Genomic DNA, 14,785 nt, shown 5'->3' with positions numbered 1-14,785 from the left:
TTCAAAGGCTAAGTAGCAACAATTCAATTCAAGGCGTGAATCATTTTGGCTTTATCTTTGGTTGGAAATTTGCAGTAGCTGTGCTGAATCTTGACTGCAGTTTGCTACCCTGCATGACCAAGGTAGGGAGTTGCTCACCCACCCTGCAAACCACTGCGTTTTGCAAATCCTTTTGGAAATGGTTTTCTACTCTGCATCAATGCACTCTACTACTGCAATTTCCTGCTGTAATGCAACTATTCAGTTACTGAGGGAAACAGAGCTCTTGAGTTTCACCTTCAGCCTTTAATTATTACTTCTGATAAGTCGTGCCCCTCTCTTGCATTAAAAATAGCAAAAGTAACTACACCCAAGGGAGACCTACAGCGCAGATGCAGAGGCATCTGAACTGAATACACAGGAGAGGGACTGGACCACAAGCAGTAAAAATACAGTGTCGTGGTACTGAGGACAACACCATGTACCATGTGAGATGGCCAAATTCTCTTTTAATAGTTCAGTAGTGTTGGGAGTGTAAGTACATGACAGGCATAACAGGCCCAGCTCCTTTGCACATTGTGCAAAAGCAAGGAAAAACTTTCTGGTTTTTTACATTATAACCTAACCTGATGTGTAACCAGAAATAGAATTGGAACAGCAGGTAATAGTGCCAAAAACATGAGCTAATGGTCTTACGAGCACAAAAATTTATTAGTCATTGCTTGAAAAAACACCCATGGTATTGTGTTTTGGCACAGTCTGAAACAATTACCTCCTTCAAAAGTGCTGGAAATATCTGAGCTACAGATTTCCTGATTTTTTTCTGTTGGGATGATTAATAGTACAAATACTAGATTTGAAAATAGAAGACTTCCCAAATCTTAAAGACATCTTAAAGATGTTAGATAAGCATTTTTAAGGCCTAGCAAATAGAGTGTGTATCTTATTGCAAACATTAGCTGTAAACTCTGCTCCTTCACCTTTGCTCCTTAATTTATGGTATTTGTTTTTTTTTTTTTTTTGATTGGAAGGCAGATAGAAAGCTTTCTTCAAGCTCTAAAATAAGTGATTTTAATTAAATTCAGCTTTAACTATAAAGTAAGCAACGATCTAAGTAAATGTGTAACATTAGATTACGTTATTTACTTTGAATTTTTTTAAACAGCTGTCTTGGCAGTGTTCATATTATGCTAATGTGAATACCATAATTATTGCTAAATCTTTTAATTATGTTATTTAGAAAAACAAATTCTTAGCTACAGTTTGCTCTTATTCACTGTTTGAAATACATATGAAGCTGTACTAATGACTTGAAGGGATCAGATTTAGATATCTGCCTAAGGGAACAAAAGTTTTGACTAGATTATATTGTTATTAGCTTTCTTCAGATAATTAGCATATTGAATCAAAGATGTGGTTTAGGCCAAAGCCATAGACAGCTGAGATTCAATTAACTTTCATAGCATTTTGACATGTATAACGTATATAGAACCAAGGATGAGATAAATTTCCTTATTTTTATATTTCTCTTGTGCACATGTAGCATTTTATTTAAAAGAATCTGAAAAAATGTTGTCCATAAATATTAAGATAGAATATTCTGTGGCTTTCAATTAAATTCCTTAAATATGTTGTGATGCCATATGAACAGAAGTCATTTAACCTGGAGAAACTAATATTTAAAAGGCAACCAAGTATTCATTTCAAACCTACATAGTTCATAGCAATTATTTTCTCTAGTAGCAGGGTTTGGCTGATTTATTACTATTATTTATTAGTCATGTAAGCTCACCATGGGCTGTTAACATCTCCTGTTATGTATTCTGCCCACTACATCCAGATGGAAAAGTCAAACTGAGTCCCAAGAAGCCTTCCCTAGGGTCAATATTACAACATCTTTTTTGTTCTCTCATTCTTGGAACAATGTCTACAGCACACTTACTTCGAGATGTCGCCAGCAGAGAAGGTAGCTTATCCATTTTAAGACCTCTCAGCTGAAAGAGTTACACAACTTTTTAATAATAATCATCATTATCAATAGCATTATTTTTATCCAGGCAGATAATTCAACCTATTGCATAAACAGAAGCTCTTTCTTTCAATGAAACCGTATCAACAGAAAGCATGTTATAGGTATATCTGAAGAAAAAAACCCTATTGCTTCATTATTTTTTCACTGTAAAAAGTAGATGATGCTGTCACTTCATCTAAAATTTGCTTTGAACATTTGATTTGTTCAAATTTTTCATTAGAATTAAACTTAATGGATTGTGCAATTTTGGGTCATGTTTTGGAGCCAAAAGGGATGGTTAGAAATGTGTCTACTGAGCTAAATCCTCTGGTTCTGTTCAGGTCTGTTGAAATGCATTTTAATAAGTGTCCCACAGCTTGGAATTAGCACTTCCAGATTAATGTAAATTCATTGTACATTTCATTTGGGCTTAAATGTGGCTTTGGAGCTGTAACAGAAACAGTGTTGAAATATTAAAATATGGAGGCCATCTAGACTCAAAGTAGTATTTCACTAATAAAATCCTTTCAATCAAAAAATCCACCAGCCCAGCATGTGGTGTCCAAAAAGATATACTGGCTGTTCTCAGGGAACATCTTTTTGGTTTTAGAACAAAAGGATGTCAAATATTTATTTCTGGAGCCTCTTTTAGACTGTCAGAGGAAAAGGAAGGATGTTGATTAATACCCTGCCTAGTGAGGTGATTTATTTAAAATCAGAGAAGTACACCCAGTGCTTAAGACTGGAGTTAACACAGAAGAATTGCACTAGGAGTTGCTTACCAGCTTCTCAGAAAATTCTTTTGGGTGTGCTAAATATTTTAAATTCATTTTCAGAGCTATAATGTTATGAGGGCTTTTTGTCACAATAGCTGTTATTAACGTACCTGAAGAGTGTACCTAGGAAACTATTTGTGTGATCAGTGGAACAGTTTTTTCTAATCCTACAGAGGAACTTTCAGTCTTCATAGTAAGCATTAATAGTTTGGGGATGCACATACTTTAAGGAACTTTTACATGTTGTACACATTAATAGTTAAGAGCTTGGACAAATATTTACCATTCATTTAAATTAATATGATGTATGATTAGGCAAATCACTGTATTTTTAGTCATTATGCACCAATGTTTATAGCAAAGGTTGTTATGTAGGGACTAAAATCTCTTAACATTTTATGGTGCTGCATTTTCAGCTGTTTTACAATACTTTTGTTCAGAAAAGACTAGAAATAATGAGAATGCACAAACTAACCAGTCCTTAGGTTTTGTCAATATGCAGCCATTTTCAGTTTTCTTACCTGTTTTGAGACACAAAAGCAGTAGTAAGCCGCAGCTTCTAAACCGTTAATATAGAAAGATACATTTGGTTCAGAAGACACATTACAGCTCTGGTGTTCTCTGGCCTCTTTATATTAAACAAAAGACCTCCACTGTCAGAGAGTATTACTGAAACATGTACACAAGGGTTCCACATTAATTCTCTTGAGTTTTTTACAGGGACGCCTTTTTGCTTGTATCTACATGCGCATTTAAGCGTTGAATGTTGATTAGCAATTTGTCTTTTAAATCTCCTGATTTGTGCCTAATGAATTAAAAATTATGTATGCAGAAATAGTTGATCAAATGCATATTTACCATGTCCAGCTTCATCATTTTCAATGTTTTTTCTTTAGTTATCTAATAGCATAAAAATAGAGGTCTGCAGTCTTTTTGTTTCCATATATGTAATTTGTAATTCCACAAATTTAGGAGAAAATGTATGGAAACCAAATAATAAAGTAGTTGTACACTCTCCTTATTATAGTCTTACATTAGGTATTTGCAGAGATAGGATGAAGAGTATATTTCAGTGTCCCCACGAAGTAAGTGAGCATTGTTCCATTATTTTCATGAGCTTAAATAGTCACAAAGGCTATATCTACACTGTCAAAATCTCAAAGAGTGCAAAAATAAAAAGAATTATAATTGACATCAGTATAACAATAAAGGGAAAATCAGTTATTTCCTGTTAAGTTGCAGTTTTCTTTGTGAGTCATATGAAATTAAACTTTCTTTATATTTTATTATTTAGTCTTCATTTGTTTCTCCAGTACTTAAAATCCCTTTCTTCTAGTAGTGAGTCTTTCATCAATGTTCAGAACAAGCTGTGCCAGATTCACTTTGCTGCTCTTGGAACCTGTTCTTGAACAACTGTCCGTTAACACCGCTGTTCATAGAGACAGGCATCAAATATGTGATTTGCCATGCTTACACAGTTTTGGTGGCTGCATCATTATGGGCAAGAGGGGGGAGCAAAGGTAGGGCATGACTGATAACTCAGGGTAAAACTTCTTTTTTAGTGTTGAGTCTGCGTTGCAGTTTGTCTTTCAGCCTGGGTAATGAGCTACGTATGAAATCATTGCACTCCCTTACCAGAGTTAAGACAAGTGTCATCTCTCTGTGTCTGTAGATGTGGCATAAACTCAGATTTAATCCCCTTTACTGTTGTGAAATTAACTACTTTCAAACATTGCCAAGTATGAGATGATGCGAGTATTTCACTGGAAGTGTGAAATTCTGTAACCATTCATAAGGAATGCTGACTTACTTCAGTTAATATTTTAGAACAGCTATTTTTTTGTTACAAATATTCTTTGAATTTCCTTTTCTAGAAAGGGATTTTTTAATTTGTTTTTTACTTTATTTTCTCAGGGTTTCTGTTTGTTTCTTTATATATTTATTTTTAATTTTATCAGGGTTCTTTTGTATGTGACATGAACTATAACTGTACTATTCTTTATGTATTTAACTATAACTGTACTATTCTATAATACTATTCTTTATGCTATGAATACCTGCCACATACCTGCCTTCATCTCTCTCTCTGATCTTCCAAGCAGTGTCCCTAGCAGACTTCATCAAAAAGGGTATACAGAGGAATTACCATGGCTGTGTTAAGTTCTTAAAGGGAACAGCGAGAGCAGTTTACTGCTTTTTCTGTTTCTTTTTTTTTTTATTCCTTCATGGAAAAGAAGCCTTTTTCTTTTCAGATTTTGAATATGGGCTTTGCAGTTTGCTTTCCTTGAAATGCTAAGTCAGGATGATGATACTGAGCTTTCATGGCCTTGTTAGATTTCCAAGAGTCCAGCATATTCTTAAATTTCCATTCATATGTTTACGTCCAGCCTAACTTGGTGTTTAGTCTACTTCCAAATGTCAGAGTACAGTTTAGTAAAGTGATGTATTTCTGAATTCATTTCTGCACAGAGGGTGAGGTTGAATCAATGACTGTGTCATGTATTCCAAAGGGTAATACTAGTTTGGTGAAGTTACTAACATATCCTTTAGCAAAAACTTTCTGGTGGCAACAGCTGCATGGGTTTTTTTCTGTTATTTACTGAGTTGGTATGTGTGTAAGTTTGCTTAGGATGGTGTTGAACTTTCAGATACCTTAACACAGGCAAGTCTCACACTAACCTTGCCCTTTGCTGGTGCTGCAGGGTGGGTGACTGAGTTGTCTGAGATGCTACTCTTAAGAGTTGTCTCCTGAAAGCTGAACTTTGTATCTGCCTGGAAGAGTGTATTAACTCAAATATCGGATTCATCCCTAATACTATGCTAGAATATCTTAGCATAAGCAGACATGATTACTTGTATTAATACAGCTTTAGATACAAAGATGTTGCTGGATACACTGTTGTGACAGTTTTGGCTGGGATAGAGTTACTTTTCTTCATAGTGCCTATTTTGGGGCTATGTTTTGGATTTGTGCTGAAAACAGTCTTGATAATACAAGAATGTTTTCATTATTGCTGAGCAGTACTTACACACAGTCAAGGTCTTTTCTGCCTCTCACCGTACCCCACCAGCGAGCAGGCTGGGAGTGCACAAGAAGCTGGGAGGGGACACAGCCGGCACAGCTGACCCCAACTGACCAAAAAGGATATTCCATAGCATATGATGTCATGCTCAGCACATAAAGCTGGGGGAATAAGAAGGAAGGGGGGGACATTTCGAGTGATGGTGTTTGTCTTCCCAAGTAACCATTACACGTGATGGAGCCCTGCTTTCCTGGAGGTGGCTGAACACCTGCCTGCCCATGGGAAGCTGTGAATGAATTCCTTGTTTTGCTTTGCTTGTGTGCACGGCTTTTGCTTTACCTATTAAACTGTCTTTATCTCAACCCACAAGTTTTCTCACTTTTACTCTTCTGATCCTCTCCCCCATCCCACTGGGGGAGAGTGAGTGAGCAGCTGGGTGGTGCTTAGTTGCTGGCTGGGGTTAAACCACAAGAACTGTAAAACTTTTCTAATAACTTATTAGTGGTGGCAGAAGGACTGCTATGTGTAGCCAGCTATTTGAGTCTTTGTTTCCTTGTGTAAGGTTATTACTCTTTGTTCTGCAGACATTTATCATGTATTTGATTCAAAAAAAACAACAAAAAAACAAATTCCAAGATTGAGAGGGCTTGCACAGGTGTGGTTTTGCAAAACAGCTACAGCTTAAGTATTATGCAAGTCCATGAAACACTTTGTCTATAAAAGCTTCTGTTTTTTCTCAAACAGGAAGAGGAATAGGTGGTGTATCCTTATAATGAACATGGGAAAGCACAGGATATTGCAGATGCTAAAAGCTTATATGGGTTCAAGCAGAAATAAGCATGTTCACGGTAGATAAATACGTAAAGGTCTACTTAATGCAAGATCTGTTAAGAAGTCCTTGAGTTAGAAATTGTTTGGGATGGGGATAAGATTCTGCAGAAATATTTCTGTGCGACTTTTCTATTCTTGTGTACTTGCTTGGGCACCTGCTTTTTTTAATTTTTCACAATATTGTGCTAAGTAGACCATTTGTCTCTCCTAGTACAGCTCTTCTAATTTCTTTTTGCAATTTTTTGGCTTATGCAGCTTTATAAACATGTTTCTGGTCTAAATTTGTTTCCATTTCTCCTTGACCTGGAAGCTGTATTCATTGGGGATGGGCAGGGTGGGGGTACAGTGTTAGCTGTGGCAAATGAAAAAGATATGACCATGGATGACTGAAGCTGGAATATAAGCACCTGAGAACAGGGTCTTATTCTGATGTTATGCAGCTTAAACTGTAGAGGCAAATACTAGCTCTCTCACTGTTAATAGGGACCTCCCTTTCATTTTTGTTAGCTCTGTGGTGGTTCAGGATTTACAGGCAAAGAGTTGGTGGGGAAAAAGCTTCGTTTGTGTCCTTAGTTATATTGAACATTCATTTTTGTCAACAAAGGACTAGTAACTCTACAGGAAACAATAAGCTAAGATGATGGGAAGGTAAATAATTTGACAGCTTGTCTTAAAGATTCCTGTAGTAATTACAGCAAGTGAACAATTTCTTGTAGGATTAGAGATGCAATCATATTAGAGCTACTGACACAGCATGTTTGCCAGTTCGTTACTTAAAAGACAGTGTGGCCTCTTTGTGATAGAGCTGATTGATGTTTTATTGTTAATTATGTGTTTCTTCTTCTGGCTTGTCACATACTTAATTTTTGCATGTACAGTGCAAAATTTATCCATGTCAAACTTCGCAAGTTTTGGGAATTGCTTCAGAAATAATGAAATTAAGACATTTTGATTGCACTTATTTGTAATTAAAGAATACCACCTAATTTTGTTCCTTTCTCCAGTAATTTTTTTAGATCAAAGTAAGAAAGCACATACTTGTCCTAGTCTCATGACCTGACATGATTTTGGTTGATTTAAAATCAAGGTCAGTGTCTGTCTGTAACTATTAGTTTTCTAGAAAACTTCCAGCAAACTGTTAAATCAAATCTCATAGCTGCACACTGCTGTGGTGTAGTTCTAAACAGTAATATGTGGATTGTAACTATTCCATCTCAGAATTAATATCACCACTAAATACCATTTCCATTTTGTTTATGCATATTTTTTGGGAGGTGCTAGCCTGTGCAGAAGCAAGTCATTTTAGAAAAGAAATCTTACTCATAAATCCATGTGAAACTTTTGAAGAAATACAAAACAGTGAAAATGGCTGGACATCTTATTTTAATTTGAAGTTCTGTGAGCTTCTAAGTTCATGAATCTTTAAAAGTATAGTACTTTTCTTCTGAAAAGCAATTTGTGGCTTTATTCAAGAGTTGAAAAAAAGCACAACAATTGTCTGTGGTGGACTGCGTGCAGCTAGTGCTTTATATACTCATTGAACATGAGTACCTTACTGCCTTGTTTCCCACTGCTTTTAAACAGGAACAAAACCAAACCTGGCAAAATATTTATTTTAAGGAGATAATAAAACTCTCAGTAGATTACATATGCATTTGCGGATGTGTACCACATAATCACACAAAGAAACACTACAAAAAGTGTTTGTGACTATTTGTAGATCCTCTTTTCAGACAAGTTTAGGGATACAATTAAGAAGTAAAAGAAACTGTTACTTTCTGTGTCATGTTTTAGTCTTATGATTGCCAAGTTAGATTCTTATAATGAGGTCCTGGCATTCAGTAAGAAATACGGAGTTTTGAGTATTGGTCTAATTGAGTTAGGATATTCACACACAAAAGTGCCTTAGCAGAGGAGGTAAAAAACAGACCACACTTGTAAGTACAGCTCTAAACCACAGAAATATTAGGCCAGCATAGGCTGTTTTTGATAATCACAAGACGTTTCCTTGGACAAGATTCTCAGTTGCTTTCAACAAGGACTGCAGTTTGACCTCAGTGGAAAAGTGGTACTTTATGCTAGCTCTATATTTTTAAGCAATTTAGTATAAGAGTTTGATAACATTGAAGGATGGGATTAATTGTAGGACATGTTTGCATTTCAAATTGTTTGCAACTTCAGTGTCTTTGTTTTTCCAATTTTTTTTCTTTTTTATTGGGGGTGGGTAGTATTTATGTCCTTTTAACCTCCTTCATTTGGTAGTACTGATTCATTCTCCATACACTGGTGGTTGCAGCACAGAATTCCTGAGCCTGAATGCACATTAGTAAGGTTTTTTTTTCAGTAGTACATAACTTAATCTTACCTCTGTCTACAACAAGGAGCTTTACATTTTCTTTAACAGTTTCATATGCTGTGTACTCCCAGAGAGGAAGGTTGTCTCCAAATAGTAATCTTTATGTTTCCTAATTGGAATGTTCATAATTAACATTTTTTTCCCAAATTTACTGAAAGACTTGAGTGTCTACATAAAAAATTAAATCAACAAGAAAAAGCAAAAAAATTGTGAATCATACCTCTTAATTCTACTTTGTTGTTTTCTTTTTTTTTTTTTTATTTGGTAAATTGCTGTTAGCTAGTGTTAGTTTTTAAACATAACCCTGCTGGTTTGAGTTTAGGCAGAAATGAGATTTAATTCATGTCAATCGATTGCCGATTCTAAATGGAGATTATACATTCTTATGTACATGTTTTACAGATGCTGTTGTTGATCTTCTGTCTAGTTTGAGCATTACTGGAAAGAAAGGCTTGAGTGTCTACATAAAAAATTAAACAGACAAGAAAACACAAAATAATTTTTAATCTGTAAACTGGAGGTGAAGGATAAACATAATATCTACATTAAATTTATTTTATCCAAACAATTGTTTTTTCTGCTCATCGTGTGGTAAAGATACCCAGTTGTCAAAATAAAATAAAAAAAAAAACCCAAACTCCATCCAAAAGCTCCACACATATTTGTAATGATAAAGTGATGCTATAAGCAGAGATTTGACTTGTTGAATGATTTAGATTTCTGGATAAAATATTTTGTGTCTGTACATGTGTTAACAGACTTTGATTAATTTTTGGGGGTCAGCCCAGAGAAATCCAACTCCATCCCCATGGGGCATCTAATATTGTTGTCCAGTAACAACCCAGAAATGGGCTAGGAATAAGCTGATGTCCTGGTTCATTCAGGAGTGTCACACTGGATCTTACAGAGCTTGAAGCCTCAGGATATTGCTGGGAGGGGTGAAGTGGGCATCTCTGCGGAGCTCAAATCCAATTAATGGCTAAGGAGCTTCTCATGCTATAAAAGGATATCTCCCCCATGCTGGTATGTGTGAATCAAGTCCTGTTTTATTCCAGAAGTGAAAAATGGGCAGATTCTGCACAACTAGAGCAGCTTTTTCATTTCTAAATATGCATTGTGAAATGGAGGCTATTTTTTTCAACCCGCTTGTTTTCTTTTTTTTTAACTGCATCAGTTTCACTGTGTTAGTCACCGGTTCTCTGTTACTTTTTCATCTTATTTGAATTTTTCCTTCTGGGACAAAAAAGGCAAAAGAAAATAACAGTAAACACAATCACAACTTGTAGTGGGAATGAATCTGGACAGATAAACTGTGGTGTTATGTCAGAGCCATTTCTTGCTGGTTTTATGTTTTACGAATGGATAGGTGACAAAAAAATTCTGATGTGTACTACACATTTGCCCAGAGGACAAGAGATAAACTCTGTAGTCATTTAAATTCAAGGACAGTTCATAACAGACTTTCCTGTTACTCTTGAGAAAATTTTTGCACTGTCAGAAGGACAGTTGGAGAGGATGCAAATTTTCTCATCACCAGGGTCTGTCATTTTATGTCACATGAGCTGCATAATTACAGCTATAGCCTCAAAGCACCAGTAGAATATCACCTTTAATGTATCCATCTCAAAATAATAAACTCTAGGTTTTGTTTCTGTAGAATTACATTGCATGGAGTACTTTTATTTTGTACAGTGCGGAACAGGGATGGTCTTGTTGCACATGAGGCCTAAAGCAAAGAAACCATAATTTTTGAATGGTTCCACAGAAAAAAAAAATACATAAAATTATTAGAATTCTTTGTATGTCTTAAAATAACATTAAAATGCATTTTTTTAAAATATTATTCTTTACTGGGAATTTGATACTGGAAATTGTGAGTGAATTTTATTAAGGTAAGGAAGATTTAGTATAATTTTTTATAATCTCCATGGGATTTATCTATAGCTAATTGTGCAATAATTATGTTGGTGGTCCATGGCTGTCTTTTTCCTCGCATGTGTGATGTTGGTTTCTAAGGTCCTGTATAATTAGAAGTACTCTTTGAGGGGGTTATCACAGGGCATAGAAAATAGAAGAAAAGAAAAATTAGGTTCTGTTGGAATAAGTCAATTGCAAAAGAAACCAATTTGTGTTCTTTGCATTTTAACATAGTTTTTATTAAGGAATGTGAAGCAACCAAATATTATCACTTGCTATTATCTAAAACTGTAATATAGGCCAATATACCATCACCTGTACAAGCTATCCGGTGCTCCTGGGTTGAGCATCCTTACGGATATGTCTTTCCTTTCTCTCTTGCCTGCAGCTATTTAACACCTCTTTTTTTGTTTCTTTGCTTGCCAAGGAGTTTCTTTGGTTTATGGTGCATCAATCCATTCTGTGGCTGTTGTAGTTTGTTAAAAGGTTACATACTGGATTCCAGGAGAGGATTCAATAGTGTATTTAACCATATGTAGGCATACCCTAATATTTACACAAATCCGTACTAAACTTGCAGAGGGGTGCTTGAATTTCAGGCTTAGTGCCCAGAACATGACTGTCTTTTCCTTGTTCCTTTAGATTCACTGTTTCATTTTGAGAAGTTCTCTCTGCCTTGGTTTGCGTATGTAAAGTAAGGTGATAATGTGAGTTCTTTGTCCTGTAAACTCTTTCATGCTGTGAATTTTGTATTGTCTTACTACAAATGTAGATCATCTGCCTTTATTCTGAAATTTTCAAGAGTAGTCATAGGCTGTACCCTGGAGGAGATGTTTAGGATCTGACAGTTACTGGAGGTCAACTGTACCTTTCAACTTGTAGACTAATATTTTAAATCCTGATTATATGGGCAAATTAATGTCTGTCTTTTAAGGGTATAATTTTTCTTTATTCTTTATTGGAGAAAAATCAAAATGCTAAAATAGACATGGTATTAGGCCTGGAATAGTGAATAAATGAGTAGTTGTTTAGTCTTGCAGAGAAAAAAGTATTGTATTTTTTTTCAAAGATGTTTGAAAGCTCTCATTCTGAATCATGGTTATCTGCATGGATGCTGTTTTTAGGAGAAGGAAGGCACTGAACTGAATTGTTGCATATGAATTTTTATGAATTTTATATTACACAACTGTTAGCTACAGTATGAGCAGTAGAGGCTAAAGTGCTCTTTCATTCTATGGTGGTTTTGCTTTCATTATTTACTGTATACCACTGGTTTGACCGAGTAAAGAGTTGCTGCATTCAGTAATGACTTTCACTTTTTTTGCAGTTAACATATGGCTTATACTCCTCGAAACCAGGCTTACTTTGAAATCAATAGTATTAGGACCAATTTATTGAAAGCAGGAAGTAGAAATGAAAGTCTCAAAGGGGTAAGAAGGATTGATTCAGTGGCACAACTGAAGGCATCTAGTTTCATTTCAGATATACTTGTGTGCCCCCTCCAGTTCTCCCTCCAGAACATCACAGATCTCCCAAAAGGACCCCAAGCAAGGCCACAAGCTTTTTATTCATACAACAAAGTTAGCTAGTAACATTTCAGCTACTGATCACTTTATGTATACCCTGTGAGGATGTAAAGGATAAAGATCAGTTTTTAAATGTGTGCTTACTTTCTGTGGTGTGTGTTGTAGTTACCTGTAGATTATAACTACAGTTGTTCACCTAGGTACTGAGGAAAATGCAGTTTTCAGGAAGGGCTTTTAATTGTCATATGACAAATTTTCGCTACCTAGTAAAGGCACCATCAGTTGCATGTCCTTTTCAAAATTGAGTAGAAAAAGGAGTCTGGAAGACCAGAAGAGATCTAACATTGTGGAAACTACAAACAGAAATACGGGAGTTAGAGGAAATCTTGGAATAAAGTGCATGAGTTAATAAATGCACGTAACTTTGGAAACCAAGCTACATTTCCTCTTTACTTGCAGCAAATGCTATTTCAGGATTGCTTCAGAGGATCTCAGATCTTAAGGAAAATATTCATAAAGGGAGATAATGCAGTTTAATACAAGAGGGAAGTTACTTCTCAGTACTTTATTTATGTTAAAAAATTGTCAGGAAACTGTACCAAACTTATGAGTGTAGGTTTATAATATCATCTACACAGAAATGCATATTTAAATCTAGACTGTTAAAGGTCAGGGCTAATAGATACTCTGCAGAAGATTTGGATTCACAAGCTGTCATACCGAAGCTAAAGTTAAATAATTCAGCCTCCTCCTGCACTGGAAGGCAAAGCGTAATATTGAAGGATTACAGTTCACTTACAATGATATTGCCAAGTGAACCCTAGAGGGAAAGAAACAGAATTTTATTCCAGAGAGTTTCAAGTTATATTTCTTTTGTATTCAGGTGATGAGCTAGGAAACTAGCCATCCCTATTATTATTTTTGTTGTTGTTGTTGTTATTGTTATTATTATTATTATTTTATTAAGTTGACAAGAAAAAAGGAATAATGTCAAAAAAAATTTGGATGCTTCAGTTCTGGGAAGGACCAAACTGATTGTGGAGAGTGATTTTGTTTGTCAGTGCTTTCACTGGGGCAAGCTTTTCTCACCATTTTCTCTCTGGCTGCTGTACAGGTAGTTGACCAGATTGACACACTGACATCTGACCTGCAGCTGGAGGATGAGATGACAGACAGTTCCAAAACAGACACACTCAACAGCAGCTCCAGCAGCACAACAGCTTCCAGCTTGGAGAAAGTCAAGGTGCGGGGCAGCGCACCGCTCATCAAGCCACCCGCGCACCCATCTGCTATCCTCACCGTGCTGCGGAAGCCAAATCCGCCCCCACCTCCTCCGCGACTGACGCCCGTCAAGTGCGACGAGCCTCCAAGACTGCCTCCTTCGGCCAACCCTGTCAAGACTAATGGTACCCTGCTGCGAAATGGGGGCTTGCCAGTCGGGCCCAACCGCATCCCAAACGGAGATATATGTTGTATACCGAACAGTAATTTAGAGAAAGTTGCGATGCAGCCTCTGATGCACAGACCTGAGAAAGAGCGGTGTCCTCAGCCGGGAGCAAGGGAACGGGTACGGTTTAGTGAAAAAGTGCAGTACCACGGCTATTGCCCCGACTGTGATGTTCGGTATAACATTAAAAACAGGGAGGTGCATTTGCACAGTGAGCCTGCCCGTGTTGTGGGAAAGCTGCCACACCAGTGCCCTCCTCTGCCACCTCCACCACCTCCGCTACCTCCATTTCCTCTGGAAAATGGAGGGTTGGGGATAAGTCCCAGTAATAGCTTTCCTCCTCCGAGACCTGCGACTGTGCCTCCACAAACCGCATCAAAACCCCAGAAGACTATCCTGAGGAAATCAACCACTACAACAGTGTGATGTATGCCACTTGAAACAACTCTGTTTTTTCCTATATATAAACATAAATAGGTAATGAGCACTTTCTACTTGAGCAATAAAAGACCCAATGTATTACTCCCTGTGTCCAGTGAAGTGGCGTAAAAATCACATGGTAAGTACAAAGAGGAATGCTTGTTGATCTTACTTGTATTCACCAAAAAATGTCATTATGGCAAAGAATGGTGAAAAAATATTCATGGTTTAGCTCATAAGTTGTAAACGTCTGTTGCAGTTTCATATCTGTGGCATGGTTTAAAAGACAGTGACAACAAAGTTCAGTTTGAAAATATGGAGTGGTGATTCATGATAGATTTCAGTCTGTCTGACATAAGGGAATAACCATTGCTCCTGGGTTTTGAGAAACTTCCTGTTTCTAGCAAGTACCTTTTAAAATGTCATTTGATGAAGCAAAGCGGAGTACCAGATAACAGCTTTTGACTGAATTCTAGCAAATGCATTTTTCTCTGCCTGA

General features: G+C 36.5%; 1 protein-coding gene across 1 annotated transcript in view; it reads left to right on the top strand.

The window, feature by feature from the left end:
• The window catches only part of PRR16 (proline rich 16), a 116,950-nt gene extending 102,658 nt beyond the window's left edge, over positions 1 to 14,292 (top strand). Inside the window, exon 2 of the mRNA XM_075727164.1 lies at positions 13,534 to 14,292. Within this exon, the coding sequence (XP_075583279.1) occupies positions 13,534 to 14,292 (759 nt within the window). The remainder of the gene's footprint in view (positions 1 to 13,533) is intronic.
• The last annotated feature ends 493 nt before the right edge of the window (positions 14,293 to 14,785 follow it).

The sequence above is a fragment of the Pelecanus crispus genome, chromosome Z (assembly GCF_030463565.1).
Source record: "Pelecanus crispus isolate bPelCri1 chromosome Z, bPelCri1.pri, whole genome shotgun sequence".
NCBI lineage: Eukaryota > Metazoa > Chordata > Aves > Pelecaniformes > Pelecanidae > Pelecanus > Pelecanus crispus.
This window is presented reverse-complemented; position numbering and strand designations above follow the sequence as displayed.